Source organism: Trachinotus anak, unplaced genomic scaffold, assembly GCF_046630095.1.
Source record: "Trachinotus anak isolate AG129_WGS33_773 ecotype Australia unplaced genomic scaffold, CSIRO_AGI_Tana_v1 ptg000011l, whole genome shotgun sequence".
NCBI lineage: Eukaryota > Metazoa > Chordata > Actinopteri > Carangiformes > Carangidae > Trachinotus > Trachinotus anak.
The window spans coordinates 27956965-27983144 of record NW_027273862.1 but is presented as its reverse complement, the minus strand read 5'-3'; the positions used below and the strand labels follow the sequence as shown (position 1 = coordinate 27983144).

General features: G+C 40.8%; 1 protein-coding gene across 2 annotated transcripts in view; it reads left to right on the top strand.

Annotated features, from left to right (window-relative positions):
- The window catches only part of samd4a (sterile alpha motif domain containing 4A), a 49940-nt gene extending 24166 nt beyond the window's left edge, over window positions 1-25774 (top strand). The window contains exons 3-13 of one of the 2 annotated variants that reach the window (XM_071489530.1): window positions 5585-6181; window positions 10056-10343; window positions 13060-13169; window positions 13936-14022; window positions 14890-15136; window positions 15240-15325; window positions 15870-15988; window positions 16796-16997; window positions 19288-19414; window positions 21814-21897; window positions 25102-25774. In XM_071489530.1, the coding sequence (XP_071345631.1) occupies window positions 5585-6181; window positions 10056-10343; window positions 13060-13169; window positions 13936-14022; window positions 14890-15136; window positions 15240-15325; window positions 15870-15988; window positions 16796-16997; window positions 19288-19414; window positions 21814-21897; window positions 25102-25130 (1976 nt within the window). In that variant the 3' untranslated portion in view covers window positions 25131-25774. The remainder of the gene's footprint in view (window positions 1-5584; window positions 6182-10055; window positions 10344-13059; window positions 13170-13935; window positions 14023-14889; window positions 15137-15239; window positions 15326-15869; window positions 15989-16795; window positions 16998-19287; window positions 19415-21813; window positions 21898-25101) is intronic. The other variant, XM_071489531.1, reaches the window with a different exon arrangement.
- The last annotated feature ends 406 nt before the right edge of the window (window positions 25775-26180 follow it).

Below are 26180 nucleotides of genomic sequence, written 5' to 3'. Positions count from 1 at the left end.
ACTGTTGCAGCTTTGACAGTTTTAATGACCAATACACAATGTTTGCTGAACAAACTATTGTACAGTCGTGTCTGGTATAACATTAAAAATGGATTTGAGGATTGTAAGGACTGTCTATTTGTTATCTGGTGCTTTGCTTTATGGATAAAATTAAACATAAGGATCAGCACAGACATTAGAATAGCCATAAAATGCCAACATATGATAGAAACTGAATTTAGTCAATACTTTGCTGCAGCTGTAAGCTGTCAGAAGGGTTAGCAGGTCTATCAGTGAATTAGGCTCGATGTGGACACTGTGGGTATTGTATTCAATAAGTCACCAAATCTCCATGACTTTGTTAGAAAGTGTAGTGACAAAGGGGAACTTGGCTGCTGTGTCTGTCAACAAGCTTTCCATCTGAGCAGTTCATTATCATCTGGCCTTAACAGCAGCTCAAAATATCAGAGAATCTTTCTGTTTTGGATGAAATTTCATTTCACTAGAAGTTTTTTCCCGTCCACATTTTAGACTTTATTAATTACCATGCAAAGCTTTCCGATGCTCGACAACCATTTTCTTTGAATGTTTATGGGAATAACCTGGACGGTTCTTGGACAGTAGTAGCATCCAAAATTGGTCTATAATGGCAGTTAATTAGTCATAAATAGAGACAAAGTTTTTGTTAGTGTAAATTCCCAGTGACCTACTGACTTTCCTGTCAGTCTGAATGCCTTCTGTTTCTGTTGTACATTCCTCAATGACAACGAAGTGGCCAGGTTATGGACGAAAGGCGTACAGTTTGGAAGAGCTATACTCACAGAGGCAGGGCTGTGCTGAAAGCAGCACCATTGTCTTGGTGCCAGAGTGGGTGTCAGAGGGCAGTGCCAGGGCAGGATAGCACACAAAGTTCACCAGCAGACATTGTCCAAAGCAGGGAAGTGCTGTGTCAGCCCTCGAACAAATGACTCTCTCTGTCTGAGGTTTCAGTGTTTGTGAATGTCTGACTTTCTTTTTCAGTGATTCTACTCAATGATGCTGATGTGATTCATCAGTTCCCAGCATGCTGCTGTCTCTCTCTTACATGATAGAACAGATTTTACCTTTGTCTCATTAAATATCTCACATTGGCTTTCACATTCTGCATTCTGTTTGATTTTATTTAATCTGTTAGACTGTGTCATTGCTCAATGTATGGGACACTGAAGTTCACACTGAAATATTTTTTCACTTTTAAAAAATCTTATGTACACGGGGTTGACAATTATCTGACTGCAGAACTGGGCCTGCCTCTGCACACTCCTTGTCAGCTGGGAAACACAGATGGATGTATTCAACAGAGTGACTTCTAGTTCCGGTGAAGCTCACAGCGAAACTCTGAGTCAGAAACTACAAAAGAAGAAAGAGGAAAATAATCTGTTGGTATCGCTGCGTAAGGAGTGGCAACTCAGTGTTTCCAGTGTTCGTCTCCTCCGTTAGTGTCGTAACCTCAGTTTAATCGCTCCTCTCCTCATTCCTCCTCCCCTCCTTTTTACTCCAGTTGGATGAGGTTAGCACTTTCCCCTTGAGGCTCAGGGTGTGAGTGACCAAGGGCAGGAGGGAAGGAAAAAATCTTAAATGTATGGGAAAACTTTCTCTTCCTCTCTGCTTTGACTATAAGTTGACTTGTTGTGTTGTATGTGAATTAATGAACAGTTAATGGCTTCTTCGGTTGTGAGTGTGATGTGTTTTCCTCTAATTGTCAATTTCTGAGCATTTTCTGAACAGGGTTGGTTGGTTGGTTTCACACTTGGACAGATAGTCACTGTAAGTTTCTGTCTTGCTGGGTAAAATCTGGTCCATTGTGTAAAAGGTAGACCAGAGTTTCTCCGAGCAGTTGACCTTTGACCTGTGTTGGCTGAGACTACTGTGACCTCTCTTTGAGCTTTAAGAGATGCTGCATGGTTGTTCGCTGTGAGGGGAACTGCTCCAAGGCTGACTCCTTGACCTCTTAACCTCTGAGTAGGACGTCAATAAGACTGAAGTAGCTTCCTGTCTTCTAGGTATTAAGTTTCCAAACCTTTTTCCAGACTTCTTCTCCTTTGATTTTCTTTTCTTTTTCAAGTATTTATTCAGGGAGGATGGATCAGGTTTCTGCCTAATTTTTTTACCTGAATACCTCTGATAAAAAGCACTTTTTCTAACTCTTTATGGCTCCTCACCTCCAAGGGAACTAAATGTGCCACATTTTTGCAATTACCAGTTTTTCTTCTTTGCAGGCAGAAGTGTTGGCTTCATAGGGTCAGCATCCAGGTATTTTGGAATATAGCATTAGTATATTTATGTATACTATATAGTATAATTAGTGTAACTGCAAAGTGAAATGTTTCTGTGCAATCAATGCAGTGCTCTGCTGTGTGATGGAAACCAGTTTAAAGTGAAGGTCAAGGCAAATGAGAGCCGCTGTCACATCCCCAGCTCACCTGGCTGTCAGATTGCTATTTAGCCAGTGATATTGACCATTGGCCATTATTTACAAAGTATTCCAAAGTGGTTCTCTGTGGAAGCACATGATGATTCTCCAAAATCAGTTCTGACAGATAGAGACACAGTGATGATCTGAATCGGTTGGCAAAAGGCTGCACCTCAGTAAAGGGACATTGCACGCTGTGACAGAGGATTGATTATTTTCAGTTTCACAGACAGATGTTTGTGTGAGATGTCCATCCAGATATGTTGTGTCCTAATGCTCAATGTAGTTGTACAATGTAGTACAATTGTGAGAAAATTTCCGCTGCTTGTGCAAAAAGACAAATTCATCCAATAAAACAATACATCCAAGCATTCTTCTACCATATTCTACCTGCCACTCACTCACAAGTCCTGCTGATTTCAGAGACGCAGGAAAAGACAATAAGACACACGCAGACCTTTTTCATACAGGGAATCCCCAGGATTGCTGTGCTAATTACTACTTTAAGTAAAATGAAAATGTAGATTGTCTTTGATATGATGTGACAGTCCTGAACAGGCTCATCTGTTAAGTCAGTCAACCTCACCAGCTAATATTTTAGGAAAATAACAGACAAATGAGCTTCAGGAGGAGTCTGTCCTATTTTCAGACATCTCCAAAAACACACAGCAGTCACAGCACTGGTTAATTGTGTGCTGTGACCTAATTATTTTCATTATCAATTAATCTTCTAATTATTTTCTTGATTAATTAATTGTTTTGTCTATAAAATGTCAGAAAATGCATTCAGATTGCTAGTTTTATTCAGCCAACAGTCCACAACCTTCAGACAGTGTGCCTCAACTAATCAATTAACTGACCTCTTGATGCAGCTCTATTTAGCTAAAGGTAACTGATCATTTTGAGGAACAAGTGTTGTATGTAGGTAAGAAATACAACTACACAGGATGGCTTCAGATCAGTCATTACAGTAGATTTTTTAATACCAAGGCAGACATTACATGAACATTTTTAAGCTTTTGCAAATACAGTTCCACATTATTTTAATGGAATATTTAATGTTTTTGTACATAACATGCTTTCAACTGATTCGCATAACTAATACTGGTTGTAATGTGAAGTTTTACCAGGTTTTTGCTTCAGACATTTTAGTTGCCATTGGGTATTCAGTCTGTGACAACAAGGAAGAACTTTTTATGGCCTGTGTAACTTTTTTGTTAGAATTCAAAACAAAAATTTTTATCATTTGACTGTCAAAGTAAAACTGTGATGTTTAAATGTTGGCAGTGCGCCACTGCTTCTGTAAACTTTCTTCAATAATTTTTCAGTGTCTCTGTGTTACATCTTAATGTTTTCCAGTCATTTGGAAATAAATGAGTTTTAATCATGGAACAATTCCTGTTCTCGGATGGACCGAGACTTGCCTCATTCAGAGGAATGAAGGATTACATCATCCCTGGAGCAGAGTAGAGTAACTCCCTGGCTCCCCTCACACACAGTGGTCCCTCCCTACATTTATTTTTTCCTCCTCCCTCTCAAACCCCTTTATACCCAAGTCTGTCCCCATCTCCTCTCTCTTATTGTAGGCTGTGCGCTGAGCTCTGGGACAACCTGGCCTAGTTCATGTCACCCATTCACATTAGCTGAAATGGATCTGAAGAACTTTTCTTCGTATAAAGTGCCTGTGAAAAATTTCAATCAGGAGTATCCTATTTCACAGTGTATGGATTAGTGCGATTCAGCCATTAGATGGTTGTTTCCATTGTATTCTGTGTTCTGACAGAAAAAAAGGCTTAATTTAAATCTGAAAACAACCTAGGATTAAGCCTGAAGCTGTAGGTTTTTGCACTATTTTAAAAACACTATTGTTGGTATAAATAACCAATATCAAAATTCAATTTGTAATAATATATAAATATCATTGATCAAATAGGATAAAACTTCAATGGCTGAACTAAGGAATTACCTTTGAGCTGATCTCAACAGTAAACAGATCACATCACATACAGGACATATGTAATTTAAAAAACAAAGCTACTCATAACCATACATTTATCCCTGTTTTCATCTCAGTACAGTTTTCGAATAGTTGAGTGGCCTGACATCGATGTATATGATATAATTGCTATATTTCACAGTTGTGGTTTGAAATTTTATCAAACTAACAAACAAACTTTGGAAAAAATGTATTCCCAGGACACACACAGCTCCATGCTGTGAGTAGGCTCGAGCCAGGCTTATTTAATCCCTATCCTGGTCATCTCTCATGGGATGAAATAAATGTGAACCTTGTTTGGAAGGCTTCAGGGTCTGTGGTCTTCCATCTGCCTGATCAGAGCTGCAGCTGTCCACTCACAGGACAGACAGAGCTGTACGTCACCACAAAGTAGACTCTGACATTGGGATATCTTTGGACAGAAGGGCTAGCAGATGTTTTTTTTGGTTTCATATGTGTCATATGTAAGGTTTTGAGACAAGACCCTTCCAGTTAAGAATGGCCACATTGGTCAAATTCACACAGACACATCTCCCAAGCAGGAAGTGAAGCCGGCCTACGTCCTGTTGCATCCTGTCTCTATTTGTATGGTTGTCCAAAGCTGTTGCCCTGACTTGTTGGTATCTATAGCTCTGGTCCAAGACGATAGGAATGGGCTCCTTATGGCCTACTGACTTGGACAACAATAGAGCTCCATGACCTCCAGGTTATGTATAGAGCTGTACAGCCACCATCAGCAGCCTACAGAGCTGGATGTTTAGAGAAATTGCAAAATAGAAGGATGACAGTGCAGTGGGCCTGACATCTTGGTGTCTTCTATTTTTAACCATACATGTGTTCACTAATCCATCTGTTCATCTATCAATTACATTTGCCTTTGCTGCCACCTTGGATATCATGCAGGAGGATTCTCTGTTTTGCTGTAATCTTAGACTATATTCAGTGATATTCTGTTCATTCTGTTCATCACTGTAGTCCAGTCAGGGTTGGTTGGCAGCTTAATGAGACGCAAACATTTGAATTTATACAGTCAAACACCTAACAGTTGTACATTTTGTAATTTTGATTAAAAAAAAAACTTTCTTATGAGAACTGTAGAAATAAATGGTGGTGGTTATTGTTTTGTAATGTTTCCTTTGCTTTGTCTCCTCTGATAGGAGTGATCAGCCAGTGGCAAGGCGAGTCTAAGGAGCGTGTCATCTCGCTTGTCCTCACCCATCTCCCGCTGCTCAAACCTGGCAATGTTGAAGCCAAGGGCGAGTATATGCGCCTGCTGCCACGCATCCTGGCCCACACCATCGAGCATGGCCACCACCTGGAGGAGTCTCGCCAGCTCCTGTCCTATGCCCTCATCCACCCCGCTACCTCCTTGGAAGACCGTGCTGCCCTGGCACTCTGGCTAAACCACCTGGAGGAAAGGGCTGCTGCTCGGGGAGACTCACTGGAAAGGCCTCCTCCTGCGGGGCCACACCATCACCACCACCAGTCCACGCCTCCATCCACCCTCACCTCATCAGGATCCTCCTCCTCCACTAACACCTCTTCATCAGGCAACCTTTACTCCTTGCATCACCACCAGCGCTATGGCTCAGACGACCGCCTCAACGGGTGGCAGAGCTCCAGGGATTCAGGGCTGGGTGGGGGCTGGCATCAGCAGCAGCAGGGCTGTGAGAATGGGCACTTGCTTCTCTATCCATCATCCTCTGTGCCGGCAACCATAAACACAGTTGGAACTGGTGGAGGCAGTAACACAAGTAAGTAAAATCCCACCTGTCCTCTGTCCCTTGTACTGTGTGTCCTTTTCTAATCATGTTTGTGCTTTAATAGCACACATGGTCAGCATGCAAGGTTGGATCTTTGCAGCAGCCATACAGTGTAGCACCTGATAATTAGTGTTAAATTACCTGATAGTTTGTGTTAAATTACTGCCGTGACTTTTCAGAATGTGATTAAAAATGATAAATTGCTTTAATTAGACATACATAATGTAACAATATGCTTTTTAAAATATGTAAATACCAAGCATCAGCATCTGTAACTCTGGTCCATCGTGGCATTTTATTGCGTCTTTCCACATATTATAGCAGCTGTTATTGTAAACAATACATTTGTCTCCCATGTGGTTAGAGACGGGCTGACAGACCACCAGTGTCACTGCAGAATGAGAGATGGGCTGTAAACTTAATTGGATCATTAGTCAACCATGAAGGATTTTTACCAGTTGGCCCCTATCATCTGACTGACATTTATAATTGTCCTATAAATCAAGCTAAACTCTTTTATACCAGACTTTCATTAAGTTATGAACTTGAAGATGGGATGGACCCCCCATGCATTATTTGAAACTGGGTGAAGGGGTTTAAACTGGCCATATTATTAACTAAAAAAAAAAAAGATCTTCAATATTCTGTCCAGGTCTGCTCTGTTACACTTTGTCTTCCTGTGTTTTTATTCCATTGTCTGCAGTTTAATGGAATAAACACTGGATGCAAGAAGAAGTGTATAAAAGTGTGTATAAAAGAAACCAGTAAGATTTCAACTGGGTTATTGTGTCTGGTACCATTTCCGTACACAAATTCTGCTAAAGGTGTGACTAAGATGACTGATAGATCCAACACAGAATGTCTCATATTACTCAAATTACCGATGGCTGTACCCTCAGACCTGCACAGTTTACAGTCCTTAGCCACAGGCTAAAACTAATCCATCAATATTTATCTGCTTTTCATCAGTTAGCATTGGAAGGCAGATTTATTTCCTTTAATTATCACACTTCACAGAAAAATGTCAAGATGCCAAAATGTACACATTGTGCCCCCTTCTGCACATGAAATAAATTGGAGCACCTTCTACAATTTTTGTTGGTGTCCGGATAATTTTGGTTACGCACACCTGATGCTATCTAACAGCCTGGATTCAAGAGTTCAAACCTTTGCACATTTTATTTCCTTTGATTACTGTATTTTTTCAGACATGAAATGTGCTGTATTTCAATCTGGACTGAACTGTGTACTTGTAAAGTCAAGGTGGTCACAACCGCTGCACCATCTGAGCACATCTCAGTGATTACAGCCACCTACTCTGGGCTGGCCTGATGATAGCCTCTCTGTCTGGGGTCGCCAACTGATCCCCCGCGTCCAAGCACAATTTAATACCAGGGTCTCTAAAACTCATGTGACAAACTACTCAAACAAGGCTGCTTTATTTGTCAAATAGGAGTTGTTGGCTTTGCAGTACCCACTTGAAACGCAATACAGTAGGCAGCTATATGACAAAGGATTTTCTCTGTTGCAATGAAAAATAGTAGGAATTCATTTTGGTATCAGCTGTGCTTGATTGGATAATAATGACTAAGCACAGAAAAGCATCTGTATAGCATTTAGCAGTGCAACAGATGCAATGCATATTTAAATTCAGCCCAAACGCTGGGCTCATTATAATTCCATTGAACACACTAAGTACACTCCAAGCCTACCAAACACAGTATATACACCCTGAACACACTAAATAGACTCAACACGGCAAATCTACACTGGTCAGACAAACTTCACTGTGAACAACCCACATGGCAACTACAGAGGCTGTGTGAGGTGGAAGACAACACACGGAGAGGGCAGGGCTCTTGAAATTGAACATAACTATGGTCAGACCAGGATATTTCCAGACAAGAATGCAAGGGCTCTGTGTTTTTTTTTCCTGGGAGATGAAAGAAACAGCTGAGGGTTTATAAATAAAGACACATTTAAAGCCCTGCTCACTGCTCCAAGAAAGATCCTCTTGTATTTTTGACTGCTAGTGGCTTCAGTCCCACACAAAAGACCTCAGGGTTTCACAACTGATAAACTAGAGTTACCCCAGCCACGACAGCGATGGACATGGTGAGCAGATGCTTTTCTTAACTGATGCAAGTGAGAAGAAGTGTTAAATATCCAACAAGCAAACTAGAACTGATATTTGCTGATGTACAAAGGTCAGAGGAAGATGATAAAATAGTCTTAATATTTATTTTCTCTTTTGGCCATTCAAAATGAACACAGTCAGCCATCAAGTCTTCAGGCCCCCCTCCCTACATACTGTGTTCATCTGTGCCATGATGGTGATGAGAATTACAGGAGTATAATTGTCCAACCACATCAACCTGCTACTGATAGAACATCCTGTTGACCCCTCTCCATCCATACTCTCAGCCTTAGTCCAAGCCACAGCAGGACATACCACCCATCCTTTCCCTTGTAAGGCATCCTTTGTGGGAGACTGTATTTAGGGAAAATGGCTAATATTTAGGGACTGGAACTTGTAATGTTAGCTGGGCACCTATTTTAAACGGGGCCCATGAAGTCCTATACATAGCGCCAACAGTAAGAGGACCACATATAGGAGGAGGAGAGAGGCTGGAGTATTGGTGGCAGCTTACCCCGTCAGAGCGGCGACACAAAAAGCTCTTCGGCCCTCAACCTTTTCATTCTGTTTACCTCTTTTGACAGGAAAAACCTCTGATGCTAGGGCTGCTTGTATTTGGTTTAAACTAGTGGAATTTCAGTAGAAACAGTAACATTGGTTTGACCCCAATAGGTTTCCATCATAAAGTCATCATAAATTCATTACAGAATTGTGTTATTAATAGGTAAATGAGGTGAGAGAAGAAGATGGAGAGAGGAGAAATCTTAATCAGACAGATTTCCTGGCAGTGGATTTTTTAAATTGCTGAAGGTACCAAAAAATAACTAGTAAACCATCAATGATATTTCTACCTCATTCAGGAGATGTTGTTTTTGGTACTTGGCTTCAAGGCTGGATATTTAAACCAACAAGCAAGTGAAGGAGAGCCCTGTTTATTTCCTCTCTGGCAAATGTGGCCTCCTCTTTCCACCTGCCTCAGTTAACTTGCAAACAAATACTGCATTGTAATTTCACATCTGAGCTGCTTTTAACTTAGTTTAGCTCTGGAAATCTAATGTTAGGGCCATGGGTAAAGAAAATGCAGAAACTTGGAAGACATAGAGGGATACATCTCATTAGAGCTAAATGGCAAGTGAATGCAGGTGAAGATTAGTGTAAATGTATATTATCATATTAATCTTAATAGAATATACAAAGCCAACAGAAGCGTCCAGGTTGGTAAATGTTGAATTAGGAAGTGCCTGATTATAGCCAAAAACCAGAACATTTAATTAATTGGTCATAAAAACCTGATGCTTCACTGCATGATATTGATGAGTAATTAATCTTCTTCCCTCCCAGGATCAGACGCTGGATTAAACATATTTATAAAATATGTGATTTGAGATTTTTAATACATATAATATACCTAATATGATCATTTGCGTCACCTTTGGTATGTATTAAAAATGGTGCTTAAACATTTGACAGAATTTTTGTTATAGCTCACCAAATGCAAGCAGATCTAATCATTCAGTTCAGCTAATCAGATGTTACGGTTATTAAGATTAATTTAATATTATAATTAAAATTATACACTGTGATATTTAGGAAAGATTAGTCTTATTTCAGATATTGTTTGAGGCTAGCCTCAATGTTTACATTAGTATATGATTTCTCCAGCGATAGCCAAGCTCTGTGTAACGGCCTGCCCCTACCTGACCTACCTGTCTTGCTCTGCTCTTGCAGTCCTGACAAGTGGAGGTGGCAGCCAGCAGCACAGCCCCCTGAAGCGCTCCGTGTCCCTAACACCTCCCATGAGCGGCCCCAGCAACCAGCCTCTGGGCCATGTCTGGCTGTCCCAAGAGGACCTACGGACCGCTCGAGGCCCAGCCCCAGACCATGCACCTCTCTCACCTCAAAGCAGCATTGCCTCCTCAGGGAGTGGAGGCAGTGAGCATCTGGAGGAGGCTGGTTTAGGAGGTTGTTCAGGTCTGCATCGCAGTTCCTTCCATGAGGAGGGGAGTGGCATGAGGGGTGAGTGAGAAAGACCAGTCAGAAGCGCAGTTCAATATCATCAACATTATCATGTTCCCATAAGGTTTGTATAGTTACAAACAGTAATGGTGTGATAGTGTGGATGACTTTTGAGACTGGTCTGGTGAAAAATCTGTCACTGTCATCTGAGATTGACTGACTGACACACAGGACTGAAATGTGGCTACACAGCAGCTTCAAGGTGACTGTAAGGGGCACCTTCAGAACCAGCCAATTGCCAACTTAGTGATGGCATCACTACATGATGATTTTTAACATTACTTTAGCCACTTCATTTCTAAGATCTAAGCGGCAAATCCAGGATCTTTTTGAGCAGGGACTTTCTAGTTTCCTTGCCTGTCCATCCTGTTCACTTTTTCAGTGAAGACAAAAATTTCAAGAAGTGGGAGGGAGACGAGTAGAAACATCCTCTGTGTTACAGGAAACAATGAGAGTTATTGTCTAAATCTTGACACAAACATTTTCTACAAAACTACCATTAAAAGCAGGGGCAACATGTTGTCAGCTTTATGGTCTAATTTAAGCATAATTATACTACAATAATGTGCAATGTCATAATATTTTTAGAGTGCAGGACATTTTGACATTAAAAATATTACCTCACTCGACAATATAAATAAGGATTAAGTCTTAATTCAGTGAATTTTCACTGTTTGTTGTTCCATTTCAATAGGCTTGGCTTTCTAAACGCAGCTATGCTATGTTATTTATCTTCATGTGCATGGACTATGACATGAAACTGGTACTTCTTGCTGTAAAGTGTTGAAAGACATTCTGGTAGGATGCAACAGGAATAGTGAATTAAGCTAATGTGCCGAGTGAGAGCAGGAGACATGACCAGTTCAGTGAAGAAACTTATGACTGTCTGCTATGTGTGCCTCACAAGCATTCAGCTAGAGGCTTTGTCAGGTTGTTGATCCAGTCGGAGTAGTTTTTCAGGGAAAGCAGTGGCCAGAACTGCTGACCCCAGTGACCTTACTCTGAGGCTATCACAGTCTACACCAGAGTTAAACCTTTCATGTAACTCCTCTCCTATCGTTTACAAGGATTTGTCATGTTGTCATCCAGCTAAACCTGTTGGAAACAAAACTAACATTTCTCATCAAGAGTCCTAAGAGAACAAACTGAGGTTGTCACTGGGCTATTTCATTTGAGAGGAGAATGTGAACACCATTTTTCAGTTTTGTGTTACTGCCAGAAAAGACTCTGCACTGGCTGTATAGTATCACATGGTGGAATAAGATCCTTAGTTTCCATGGTGTTAGAGAGCATTGACTTCTCAAGATTTAATGCAAGATAAGGTGAACGCCCAAATGTTTTTTTTATTTTCATCACAAACTTGATTTTAAACTCTATCACAAAAGTCATTAGTCAGCTAAATCAAACAAGTGTCTAACCGAGATCAAACTGCTGAATTCTGTAGTACTTGCTGGAAGGTGGATTTCTGCTTGTGTAATGACCGTATCAGATGGGGGAAAACGTTCAGTCTTACAAGTCCCTCTTTCCTCTCACAGTGTCTACATTTGTGTCAAAGTGAGCCTTCAAAAAATAAACAATTGTAAACAAACAAAGGAATAACAAAAGAAACACACCATAAACATATTTAAATACAGTAAAGAAGAAATATACATTTATATTTCTGAGTTTCACAAAGGGACAGTTTGTTGGTGCAGCTGTTATAAACTTGTAAGCAACACAACAACTGAAACAGCAGGCATCACTCTGAACTCCAAATGATCACAAAATCGTCTCAGCAACTAACACTCTCAGTTTGAATGTTGAAAACTGAAAATTGAGCATTAGTAAGCACATTAGCATTTCCAGTAAGCAGTGTCTGAATACACGTGATCAGTAACAATTTGATTAGTTGTTCTTTTGGCAACAGCATGTCTTTATAAATGCTTATATTTCAGTTTGATTTAATGTTACATTTATGCATACATACACATTTGCATTATTGTTTTCAGATGTGCTTAAAACATATCACCACAGGTCAACTATTATCTGATCCTACCTGCAGATTTTGAAAAGTCTTGAAGGATTGGTTTAAATTTACCCAAAAAAGACCATTAAAGTAAGATTTATTATCTAAGGTCTTAAGTATAGGTTGCCATAGACAGCAATGTTACTTATAAAATGTTTTTGTATATGATTGTTGGAAACATTGGCCAGAGAATACCATTGTTCCTTTGTTTGCATCTGATAATCCCCAACTGGTTTTCACTGCTATCTGTCATACTCTGGTCAATATGATTAAATTGTATTCTGTGTGGTACCAAAAAGTCTTAAGTATAACTTAGGGAATTCTGCAGAAACCCTGTACTGTAATAAACATAAACATCTATGCATCCATTTTGAATAATGTATTATCTATTTGGTAGATTTCTCACACTTAAGGGACCAATATTTGTGTACATCAATTTAATCTTGGATGTCAAGGATGAAATCCAAAGATGTATTTCAACACCACTCCCTTTTGCAGATGTCACCCTCCCTTTTGTGTTTGAAGTAGTATGTAATTGTTTTTATTCAGACTTGTAATAATTGTGATTAAATATAGCTAGCCAGAATCTGACGTGTGTCTGTGTCTGTGTCTGTGTCTGTGTGTGTGTGTGTGTGTGTGTGTGTGTGTGTGTGCGTGTGCGCGTGTGTGTGTGCGTGTGTGTGTGTGCGCGCGCATGTATTCTGCCCACAGATGTCCCTGCGTGGCTAAAGAGTCTCCGTCTCCATAAATACGCTGCTCTCTTTTCCACTATGACCTACGATGAGATGATGTCACTAACTGAGGAGCAGCTGGAGGCACAGGTTTGTACACACTTACACGCATAGCTAGTGTCTGTTTTCAAACAGTTTTGGAAAAAGAATAAGAACTTTACATGGACTTGTTGTAACATGTTGTATGTTTTCTATTCTATTCACTGATTGTTAAAAATGGGACATTAAAAAGTGAACATTATCGCTAATTTGACTAACTAACTAGGTCAAAGTAAGTATGTAACTAGGTTTAGCCATGTCATGTTGAAAAGTTGATGATGGTGGAATAAATGGTACAATAATTACGTATTAGATAAAGATGCTGAGGAGTCTATTTTGACACAGAGGATGCAGCTAATATTAACACAACTCACCGGGAAGTCGTAAACTTCCTCCAGGTGCTGGTAATGATTTCTCCGTCTGACCCTAACATAATGCACAACTACAATGAGACTTGCTGAACTCCAACAAAAAGACACAGAGGTTCCTTGTGAGACAGAGATTTCAGTATACTGCTGTTGGCTTGATTTGTAAATACCTAGATTGTCAGCATCAGTTTTTCATGGGACATGTGAGAAGTCAAACTAGGCTCAAATTGCTAGAATCAGTTTCCGCCCTTTTTTGTCCTCCCAGCTAAAAATGAGCAGAGAAGTTGTTTCTCTCATCACTTTTTCCTGCTGTCAGGTCCTCTGCTTGATTTGAAATTACCTTCACCCTGTGTTTGTACACTGCACGTCTTTATCTGAAACTATAGGTATCATTCTAGACCAGTTCTTTGCTAAAGGGATGTCTGACACAAAACTCTTTCCTCCAACAGAAAGTCACTAAAGGAGCACGACACAAGATTGTTATCAGCATTCAGAAGCTCAAAGAGAGGCAGAACCTACTGCGCAGCCTGGAAAAGGTGACTGCATCCTACATCTCCTCCTCTTCCTCCTCATCTTCACACAGAAACATTGTCATGAATTTTCTAGTCCCACCTGAAATCACATGAATTTGGAAGTCTAAGTTTTTAATGTTTTTTTTACTTGCTGATTAAGCTTGTAAACTTAGTGGACACAGCAGGACACTACTTCTCTTTCCCAATGTGTGTGAGAGAGAGAGAGAGAGAGAGAGAGAGAAGGGTGGCCGTTCTCAGTTGGTGTTACGTATCTGAGATGGCAGCTAAAGGAACACCTAATCCAGGAAGGAGAGTTTTGGTCTCCGAATTTAAACCCATCCGCTCCCCCCCTCACCCCCCACCCCTCCATTCAGCCTTTAAAGCAAGACAATGGCGCTCAAGGGCACACCACAGGAGGGACTACTTGGGCCAGCTAAATTCAGGCGTAACCTTTTCACCAACGCTTCACTTTAAAATTTGTTACTGCTGCATTTGTAGGGCTTGGGAAACAAGACACCTGTTGCTTGGTATTTTGGGTTTACATAGACTCATGTACAGCTCTATGATGAGTGGGAGGCAGGCTGATATGATACACGTGGACTCAAGTAGTGGAGGAAGACTAGACATATGTATTTTTGGTATTACTTTATTCTGTGCTCTATCACGTGGCTGTTTGGTCAAGGATCCCTTACTGTTTGTTAGTTAGTCTGTGTCTCTCTTGATATTCAACATGTAGGGCAGAAGTAACTGAATTTTCTTGTATGACTACATTTAAATTATTGTGACTAGTGGTTTACACCAAAAGCTGGATTCTTACTGTTATCTGTCTTATCTGTCAGTTCAGTGTTTTCATCATTCTTCTGTTTCCCTCCTATCATTTCCCATCACTAGGATGTGTTGGAGGGCAGTAATCTCCGCGCCCCACTGCAGGAGCTCCACCAAATGATCATGACACCTATCAAGGCTTTCAGTGGTGGTGAAGAGGCCTCCCTGCAGCGCCCCCTACTGAGCCCTGAGGGCAAGAACGCTGCACCTGGCTCCCACCTGACCGGGGGAAGTGGAGGGGAAGCTGAGTCAGGTGCAAGCGTCATCGCAGAGGGGGATCTACCCGGCCAGTTCACTCGTGTCATGGGAAAAGGTGAACTGCATGCACCAGTACTCGGTTGAGATTGATTTAGTGGACTGAGAAAAGTTTTTGTTGTGTTTTTAATATCGTCCTTTCATCTCTACCCTGTCCTCAGTTTGTACTCAGCTCCTGGTGTCGAGGTCAGACGAGGACAACATCAGCTCCTACCTACAACTCATCGACAAGTGCCTTATCCATGAGGTATCCACTGGAATACACTCACACTTTTGAAGGAAAAAAAACATCATTACATATGGATACAGTACATACATACTAGGAACAGACAATACAAAATGTTTAAGTCTGATATCAGTATAATTCATTGGGAATTTTATCTCAAATAACCAACATATCTGCCAATATATAGCCTATTATCAAAGTTCTTTAATGTTGTAAGTTTCAATTGTTAAATCTTCAGTTAATTTGTGTTTTGTGGATGATTTCATCATTTTTCATACAGTTAGTACAAATTAAAAGAAAATAAAGTAAATAAAAAACATACCCCGGGATCAATAGCATGGTTCATAGATGAGTTCTGCTGGTGTAAAGAGGAATTGCTGTCATCCACACCACTCTCTGTCTCCATGAAACAGCTGTAGATACTGTAAGTGTCAGTGTCATCACAGAGGAATATAAATGTGAGACGGAATGTACCTGAAAATCCTGAGACAAGCTGTCGACCAGTCATGCCTTATTTCTTCCCTGATTCATACTCCCTGTTCTCCCCTTTCCCCATCCCTGTCAGTCCTTCACTGAGACGCAGAAGAAGAGGCTGTTGTCATGGAAACAACAGGTCCAGAGGCTGTTCCGGTCCATTCCCAGGAAAACCCTCCTCGACATAGCAGGGTACAGACCACAGAGAAGGTATGCATACAGATATACAGTAACCTTCATCTTCTGTTTTATTGGCTGTGATGAAAACTCTTTAACAAAACAACCAGTAAAATCCAGGTTGTTAGAAAAGACTAGAAATTTCTGTCTATAAATGATCGTATGAGTGAGAAATGTCAGAAATTCATTTGGACAGATGGTTGTTCTGTTTGGTGGATCAACATGTGGAACTCCTTACTCACAGAACCCAGAATAGATCATGATTGGGATCAACTGAAACAGTTTGTTAAGAGGGATCAGACATTTAGTCATGGCTGATCTGGTGCTTGTTGTTTTATGCTACATTTATTTTATCATTATTTGTAACGTCTGTCTGTTCTATAGGTATATATTGTTGAGTTTTATATATTTGGATTTGTGTGTAGGCCCATGTAAGGACCAGCGTTAAAAATGAAGTTAGGCTATAAATGTTGTGGTATGTGACACTGGTTCATGTTATATACATCTCCCTACACAAATAAACATTAAATAAAATGTATAAATAAACAGCTGGAGAGGGCACAGCTACTGTATATTTTCCATACACTCAGAGAAAAGATTATTTTGCTTTCATTTATTCATTAGGTTTTATACAAGTGATCACCTTTGTCAGAGAATAAACATACAGTCTAATTACCATTTTAATTAAACATTTAATTAACCTAAAACTGAAATATGTTTTTGAATTATTATTAATACATGTTTTTACTTGTTATTAAAATGGCTGACCTGTGTTTTACAGATAATGATGAAAACTTATTTGTTTGCCTATTTCTCACTTTTTGTCTCGTCCTGCTGCAGCCGTTTTGGCCAGTCCAACTCTCTCCCCACCGCTAGCTGTGTAGGGGGCAGCGTGTCGACCAGGAGGAGCCTTCGCCAGTTTCAGATGCCCTCCAGGAGCTTGCCGGGCGCCAGGCTGGGCCTTTTGGGAAGTGGGGGGCTGCTGGGACCCACACCTCGCAGCTCCAGCAGCACACCCACTGGTCCCAAGCAGGGGAGACAGGTGAGTCAAAACAGCAAGGAGGGATAAGAGTAAATCAAGAGGAACACGGCAAGTATGGTGGCCCTTATTTACCATACATATTTTAGTATATGTGGCACTGAAATTACATGAGAATAAAATGTCAGTAATATTGTTAGAGTACAGTATGGTAGGGTGTTTATCTTCATTATTGATTAATCTGTCTTATATGTCAATTAAACTAAGGATTCATTATTTATATTGTAAAATGCTAGAAAATAGTAAAGAAAAAAAAGAGCTTGAGATGACATCTTCAAATTGTATTTTTGATCAGAAAAACAGCTCAAAATGTCCAAAAGACAAACAGAAAAGCAGTAAATCTTTTAAAAGAAGCTGCAACCAACAAATGAGAGCATAAGACATTAATTGATTAATTAATCTTTAAACTGTTTGAAGTTGTATGGTTTGGTTCACTTACACACAAAGTGGCCATCTTGGGGAGCTCATCAGCAGACTTGCTTTACATACTCAGCCATTTTTATCTTTATTTTGTTAATACTTATAATCTAGTATGAGTTGAGGTGGTCAGAGAAGTCAGATGATGAAGGATAGTTTAGATTATTTCCTGAAAAGCCTGTGAATTAATGTCCTCTAATACAGAAAAACTACATTCATAGTATTGTCATATGTATGTAGTGACTGCAATGATGAATGGCAGTGGTGTTCGTGACTTTACAAAGGAACATTTTGAAATGTGAAATAATACATTCCAGGATGTTAACAATAACCTGGGCAGCAGAATTCCTTCTTCAGCACGTATTCTTCCTGAAATAGTCTTTTATTCCATTATGAAAAAATGCGGGGTGAGGAAGAGGAGCAGTGGTGGTGTTTGGCGAATGAAGTGAGGTGGATGGAACTTGTAGGCAGGTCACCCCACATACCAGAGGCCCTGCGTCAGTGCTGAACACTGAAACAGGAGGAGCTGTGGAGCTGTTTCAGGCCCATCCTGGCACACTTGGTCTGAGCTGACCCAGTTCATAGTGAAGCTCTCTCTCTCCCTCTCTCTTTTCCTCTCTCTCCTTCGCTCTCTCTCTCATCCAGTACAATCAGAGGAAATACCTCAGTTCCTCCTCGTCACGCTGGATCTCCTTGTGTGGGACTGTAGTGTGGATGTGTAGAGAGAGAGAAGGAGGGGGAGGGTGGGAGGGAGATATGTGAGTCATAGTTTGGGAGAGGTAGTTGTGGTGTTGGAGGAGGAGGGGCAATGACAGAGAGAGTTTATATGAGTATGTATGAGAGAGGGAGTGAGAGAGCCAGTCAGAGGCAGTGAGAACAGTGCACAGGCATTTCCTGTTTTTCCCTGGCCCACGGCACTGGAGAGCCGTGAGGGGGGGGGGCACAGAGGGAGAGAAGGGAGGGGAGGGGCATGTGGTAGTGGTGTTGGGGGTATAATAGGCAGGTTACAGTGAGGAATTCATGTGGTGAGCGTCTGAGACTGTCATTAGGTGTGGGCCAGACATCCAGACAGGAGCGTGGGGGGGGTGAACATGTTGAGGAAGCTGTGGCCTTGATCTTAAACCCAACTTCTTTCAAGTTTGCTCATTTCATTTCATAACCTTTTTGATCAGTGAAAGTTTCACCAGTGTGAATGAGCATGAAATACGAGGAGGCTCTTTGAGCATGAAATTTGTGCATCACATTTGTAAGAGAAACTGCTATTGAGAGAAACATGGTTTTGCATTTTAAATGTCAGTATTTGATCTTATATGCACAGGTCACAGGTTGGGGCAACCTGGTGGAATAGGTTGATATTTTTTAATTAAAAAGATGTTAAAATAGATGTATTCGTTTGCACATTAAAAATACAGTTGTTGTTAAAAGAAATGATATATTGTTAAACTAATATTCATGAATGATTCCTATTTTCCAATAGAAATTTGTTCTTCAATTCAGAAAAAACTGACATTAAAAAGTTCAAGTTTTAAAGTCTCATAAATAGAAACTTCAGATAACCTGATAATTTTGATCCTGACAAGTGTTATCTAAGCACAGTTTCTATGTAAAGTTAAGTTTAGTTTCTGCATTTTGAGAGCAGAAGTAGAAATTGTATATTTTTATCTTTCATATCTGTTTCAGAATAAAACATCACAAAAATTATTGATCAGATTTTCATGAAGTTTCAGGTACAGCAGTAGATGAGACATCAGTGGTGGTTTTGATTTCTGCCATTAGACAAGACAGATGTCTTTTAATCATAACTTTGACACTGATATTACAGAGGAGTTTGCATTTTCAAGATGTTGATTTAATGTTTTGGTTAAAATACTTTCAGGGTCTGTGGTTTGCCAACCCTGGAGGAAGCAACAGCATGCCGAGCCGGACCCACAGCTCCGTGCAGAGGACCCGCTCCCTGCCGGTCCACACCACGCCACAAACCATGGTCATGTTCCAACAAGCTGGTAAGAAACTCTGTCAGTTCATAAGATAATATTGCCTGTAGTGGACTTTATGCAAGACTAAGAGTAAAATTTCTGTAAGTGCTCTAAGTTATTGGGGATCATTTTTATCCCCAATAATTATTCGAAGAGCATTTCTGATTTGATCTGTATTGTTGTCACCCCTGAACCCCCCCTCTAGTCCTATGTTGCCCTGACAACCCCACTCACAGTGTCCACACAGGCTCTGGTCATGGTAACTATCAGCAAAAGGTTGAGTGACCTGTAGTAGCCTCTGCTGACTGGACTTTGTCCCACAGGAACAGTGGACAGTAATAGGACAAGCTAGGACTTCCTCTGCTCTGTCACACACACAGAAACACATCAGAAGTGTCTCTTTTTAGAATGAAGAGGAAAAACAAATTTAGAAAAGCAGGAGAGAGGAGGGAAGTTTGGTGGAGGGGGAGTGGAGACTGTATATGAGAGAGGAAGAGATGGAGGCAGGGAGGGAGGAAAGAGTCAGAGGAGTCTCACAATGAGGCTCTTTGTACAGCAAGGACGGGGCTCCCTGGCCCACTTTCCTTCCCTTCCTCCTCTCCCTGACTCACTCTCTTTCTTAACTTTCCCATCTCTCTCTCTCTCTCCCTCCATCCCTCCATTTTTCTCCCCATCCCTCCTTCTTTGACAACTCTGCAGAGTCATGCACACATAGCAGTCACCCTCAAGGGTGGCTAGGGTTGAGTGACTGATTTGAAAGGTTAGATGTCCTCCACCCCTCCACCCCCTCTGCCCCTGTGTATATACAGTATGTGTGCTCTTCCTTTCTCTCTGGCAGCTTATTAAGTAAGACACAGTATAGAAAATGAGGAGATGAAGGAAAAAGTGTGTGTGTGTCCATCTTTTTTTAGTGCGTGTTGTGTCGTTCTAAGTCTGTGTATACAGGGGATTGGGGGGGTGTCAGGGGATTTGGAGACTATAAATAGCCAAGTGTGGACTACTGGGCCTAACTCAGCTTTTCTCTCTGGCCACAAGGGATTTTCACTGCCCAGTTGAAGACTCAGCTAAGGACTAAATGGCTAGAAGGGGTTGCTAGGCTGTACTGTGGCCCAAATATAGTCCCTCCTTCACACACACACACACACACACACACACACACACTCCTCCCCTCTGGCCTCAACCCAACCATCTACAAAACGGTCTCCACCCTGCTCACAGTTGAAACCTAGATAGCAAACAGCAATCGTCAGTGTACAAAATGTCAAGAAACTGAAAAATGCCAGATGATGCCTCAAAGCCCAAGCTGATACCTTCAAACTGTTTATTTAATCTAAACAACAGTCTAAAACCAAAAGATATTCAGGTCACAGTGTTATAAAATATGAAATAAAGTTGCAAATACTGTGACAATGATGTAACAAATTTAAACCAGTGAATGTTTGGTGTATTTTCTTGAAAAATGATTGAAACGATTGATCAGTTATTAAAACTGTTGTCATTAATCAACTGATCATTGTGGATCATTGTCAATTCCATACATACATGTGCGTTCTCTGTTCTTACATTTATCACAATGGCAAAGTAGGTTATGCTTGAAGTTAAACAAATAAACTGCCCACAGTGTCTCTAAACAGTATGACTTGAATACACAACGCATCAAACATTATTTTTAGTTTTCAGCCTTAGTAGAATGAGTTTACCAGGACTTCATGGTAACATAAGAAGGCTACCATATGTTCAGTTTGGGTTGGGAAAGAGTAATTTAGTGCACTGGCTCTGGCTGTGATGAGATTACACTGACGTATCATTTATTCTGTGGTTTCAAATCAGACTGTCTTGATGTCTGTTCTGTTGTTATATAATTATAAATGTTATATTTCAGGCAAAGAACTACAATTACAATACGTGTTATTTTCAATTAGTGATATGAATTTGTCATTAGTCCAGTCTCAACCCTTTATATACACACACACACACACACACACACACAAAGTAACAAGCCGCCATGCCCCTGATGCAGCAGTGCAGTGATTGTTTTGATTTAGCATGTGTCTCAATGTTGGAGTTAACAGTGTGGTATAATCTGATTACCCAGGCTACACTCTGGTTGAGTGGACAGCATTGTCCCAGTGGATTTGTGGCTGATATCAATTCTTTTTTTTTTTCTGTCCTCCAGCTCATCTGATTTACTAAAAAGAAAAGGAATGATCATAATTCTGTTTAATCAAGATTTTAAAAAATCAGATGCAGCATTTCAGCACTTAATGAGGAACTTGTAGACACTCATTTTGTATATAATTTCTGCCATGGAGAGGATCGACTATAGAAAATCATCAGCACATTTTGTTCACTTAATCTATTTGTATTGAATATTTTTAACCACTGATACTGATGTTGCTTCAAATGTGTTTTTTTTCACTGCACAGATCATCAGTTACCAGTGACAGAGCCAGACATCAACAATCGCCTTGAGTCTCTGTGTCTGAGTATGACAGAGCACGCCTTGGGAGGTAATGCACAGTTTTAATTGATCCTAAAGGTTGTTGCTGACAGTACTGCACACCTGTAGTGTTTTCATGCACAGCCTCATGTTTTGTTTGTTTGTTGTTTCTATCATTTTGATTGTTTGTTATCTTGGTTTCTGTAGCTGGGGTATAATAGTGACCTGAACATGAACATATGAGCAGGACACTCTTGGTTCCAGTCTCTCAGGCTTCAGTCATCAGAGCTTTTGTAAAGGCCAGCAGACGGATCCGACTAGCCAGGACTTCCATATCATGTTTAAATCACAAGCCAAACTCCAAAGTGTCCATCAGTTACTGAGTGTTGTTTAGACTAGGCCTCTTTAGTTGATCTTAACACTGATCTTAAGGCTCACTGGCCCATTCAAACCTCCAGCCAATTATCCTGTTGTGTGAACAGAATAAAGTCTGGAGATTCAGGCCCATCGATAACTCCAGACTTGTTGGAGCCCAACAACAGTTTTTCAGATGTGTTTGATTTGGTTGGTCCAGTCTGGCCCAGCAGCTCCAAAACTTGCCAAGTTTGAAATTTGACAGCAATTCTGGCAACAGCCGAGGTCAATTCAGCCCAGAAGGGAAATAAAATGGGAACAGTCAGAAGAGAAAAGTTGGTTTTAACAATGACTTTCATTCACAACTACAATTTACATCATCAGATGTGACCTGCTGTTTAACTTTATTTGGAGGATTACATCATATTTAAAACACAGACAGTTAGAGTCATACAAAGGTTTCTGTCCATGTTATGTTCTAATGATGCTGTTGTGTTCACATTGAACTGTGGAGGAAGAAGTGGGAAAATGTTTTTAAATGACAGAGAAGGTAGCACGTGATCTCACACCACCTTGTTTGTGAGGCTCCATCAAAGTGCTGCTGCTTCAGGTTCATGTTTATGATGAGTGGAGGCAGTCTGCTATTCTGACTTAGACTTAAAATATAAAAATAATCTTTTTTTTTTTCTTAGTTTTTGGTTTTCCATCCAAGCCAACTTCTTAAACCTTCCTAAAGTTTGAAATGATGTGCAGTTGTTATGGGATCTCAGACATTACATTGTTATAAGATTAATCTTTTAGTATAAGACTTACAGTATATAAGACAAACTAGTCCACTTATTGTTTTAGCATTTAGTGTGGATGTGTAGATGTGTAGTAAATTCAATGAAATTGAAATGAAAGTGCTAATGTGAATAGAGAACCTTGAACAGTTAAGAAGCATTTTAAGGCCATGTCCATTAAAATAGAACCAGCATTATAATTTAATGGAAATGGTTGTAGTCAGGTCAGTCATTTGGTGACCTGGGTTGTACAGAACATTCCATGTACAGTGAATTTCAGTCTGGGTTAAAGTTAGTGCCAACTTCCCCCATCTCAAAACTCAACTGAGGTGAAGACAGTGGGCCTCAGTGCTCGGCACAGAACGGTGGACAAGTGCTGCTTTGTGTGTGTGTGTGTGGGGCTGTGTGTGTGTGTGTGTGTGTGTGTGGCTGTGTGTTAGGTGGAGAGTAGAACTGAGAAGCAGAACGACAGAGTGCGTTTAACTTAAGAAACTCCTTCGTAGTCAGAGTTTTGCCTTCCTCCAGTCCTTTGCACCCAAACACCGGGCCGGCTGTGCTGGACTTCACAAACACAAGTCGGTAACTGAGTCCAAACCAGCCACAGGAAATTGCCCAAAACACAATGTTTCATGAGTGTTAGGAAAAATATGTTGACATTCAGTTGGAGGTTGGTAGTTTTTGGAAGCCTATTATAATAAAATGAACTGGATTGATGTTCATATAAAGCTGCTATATTTTGTCATGATGTACATTCCTGAACTCCAGCTAGTGTAAATTATGGTTTGACAAATTGAAGATCTCAGACAAATCCATCATGAGGACTGGACTGGATTCAGATTTGATTTGGTTTTTCTACATGTCAAACCTGCTGAAATGAAAACTCAAGAAGCTAACTACTTGTGAGTCTGAATATAGTTATATCATTATAAAAGACAGTGTGCCTCATTTCACCTTACCAAAAATATATATTTTTAAATTTAAGAAAAAAAGAGCACCTCTATCAGTATGATCAGTACTCAGAAATCCTGAGTTGATGTGTCAGACTTGGTTCTGGGAGAAACTGCAACATGAGTTTATTTTAAGTGACACAATAAATTTATTAGGCTGAAATTTATTTAGGTTAAGGGAAGGTGTGAATTAATCACAACAGGACGCAGGTCAACATTTCAACAGCAAACTTCAATTCAACTGTTCTGAAAATTTATTTGAGCATTGAATCAGTTGAAAAATCAAGTGTTAGCAGTCACAGCTTTAGCTTATCTCAGAAACTTGTGTTACACAGTATATTCTGTGCTTTGCTATACAACAATAGCAATACAGCTCACAATCACATGAGCCTGCCCTTTCAGTATCATAATGGAGGCTTTATTTCTGTGGAATAAAAATGTTCACCAGTGCGTAGCCTGACAACATTTTCCTCTTCAGCCACACCAGAGGCAACAGCTGTCAGACTGTTGTTTTTCTCTGAAAGGCTCTATCACTATTTTGACAGATGTGTTGTTCTCTCACCATGACAGTGTGGGCCCTGGCCCCTCGCTGTGCACCAAGTCAGAATCACTTCAGGCCTTCTTTACAAACAGCTCATGGCACAATAAGTTCACCACTACACTTCAAATCAGATGAGGTTTTATTTATACAGTGCTTGTAATAAATACTCTGTTGTCCAAAGGATGTTATGAACATGATTAGAATGTAGAAGAATGTGGAGTCATTGTTTATGTAATAGTTAAAACAGAATAGATCTGTTCCGAAGGCAGAGACGGCCATGAAAGCTAAATGCTGTGTCTACACACAGTTAAATGAATCTGAAGCATCTATCTGGCTCATATGGAACAAGAAAAATGGACATAAAAGTTGGTGCTGGACTGCTACGACATCTGTGTACAAGCTTATTCCTGTTCAGGGTCACAGGAAGTCTGAAGCCTGTCCCAGCATGCACCAGGCAGGGACACAGGGAGGGTTAGTTTTAGGAGCCTGAGGACTCACAGCAGCCTTCTCACTGTTCACTGTTGATGGTTTCATCTTCATCAGGACTCCTGATTTTATATCCAATGCGGTAACACTCACGCCAACCCAGTCTGTGGATGCTGGTGAGTTCAACCCTAACACCTTCTCCTCTCTCTGCTCCTCCTCTTTAGACGGTGCTGACCGCACATCAACAATATGAACTGAGGACTTGAGTGAGAGCAGCAGGACAGCGCAGGTTCACGAGGCTCTCTCACGATAAGTCACCTCGAGGTCACCAGCCCTCCCGTTCCCTCTCCCTGTAGCCAATGGTAGAGCTCAACCAAAGGACCGGGCGGGATCCAAGAAACACAAGAGAGCCGATTATCAAACGGCTAACACAAGCTATCACATTGGCACCGTCCATTGGGTCGGAAAAACACACTTCCTGCTCCGCCAGCATGCTCACAGTCACCTGCATCTGGGTGAGGAGAGAGAAAAGCATTGAACACGACCTGGACAGTGTGTGAACAGCGCCCCCCTCGCTGGGGAGCCCAGAAGCAGTACTGCAGTCCAGTCAGCCCCAGCAGAAGAGAGACGCTGGCCCTCTGGATCAGGGCCCAGTGAGACTGAGGCCCCTTCCCTCTCCAACACTTTCTGGTCCCTGCACATCGACCACAGCTTGTGGCATCTTTCAAATCCATAACAGTACCTCAGACCCCAAAACAAGACGAGACAAGCAGAGCTACAAGGACGCAGAAGGAAGTTTGGGATTTCCTGGACTGTTTTCAGTGAGGACAGCGTGTCCAGGATGCTTTTGGAGCTTGGGAAAGCCTCTTGCTCAGTATTGGGTGGCAAAAAAAAAAATCATTTATTTGTGTTGTATGTATTTATTGTTTACATAATGATGCTACTTTCAAAGGGTACAGAAACATGTATGAATTTCAGGTATGAATTGTGTAATATTCTGTAAAGCCTTGGCTGCGTACCACCTTTACGTCCCATGAGTAGCTGTCACGCTAGTTTACAACTGACCTGCTTATTCTTTATTTTATCAGCCAAGATCAAAGACACGTTGGCTTGAACATTTACCAAGAGAGAACGAGAGAGGAGAATGAGAGCGAGGGAGGTAGAGCAGATGTGTGAAGAGGGGTGGGTAAGAAGGAAGAAGGTGAGGTGGAGGTGGAGAGAGACACAGAAAGTAGGGGAAGAAAGAATAAAGCTGAAGTGATGCAGGAAAGGGAAGCGGATGTTAAAAGGAGAAAGACATCAG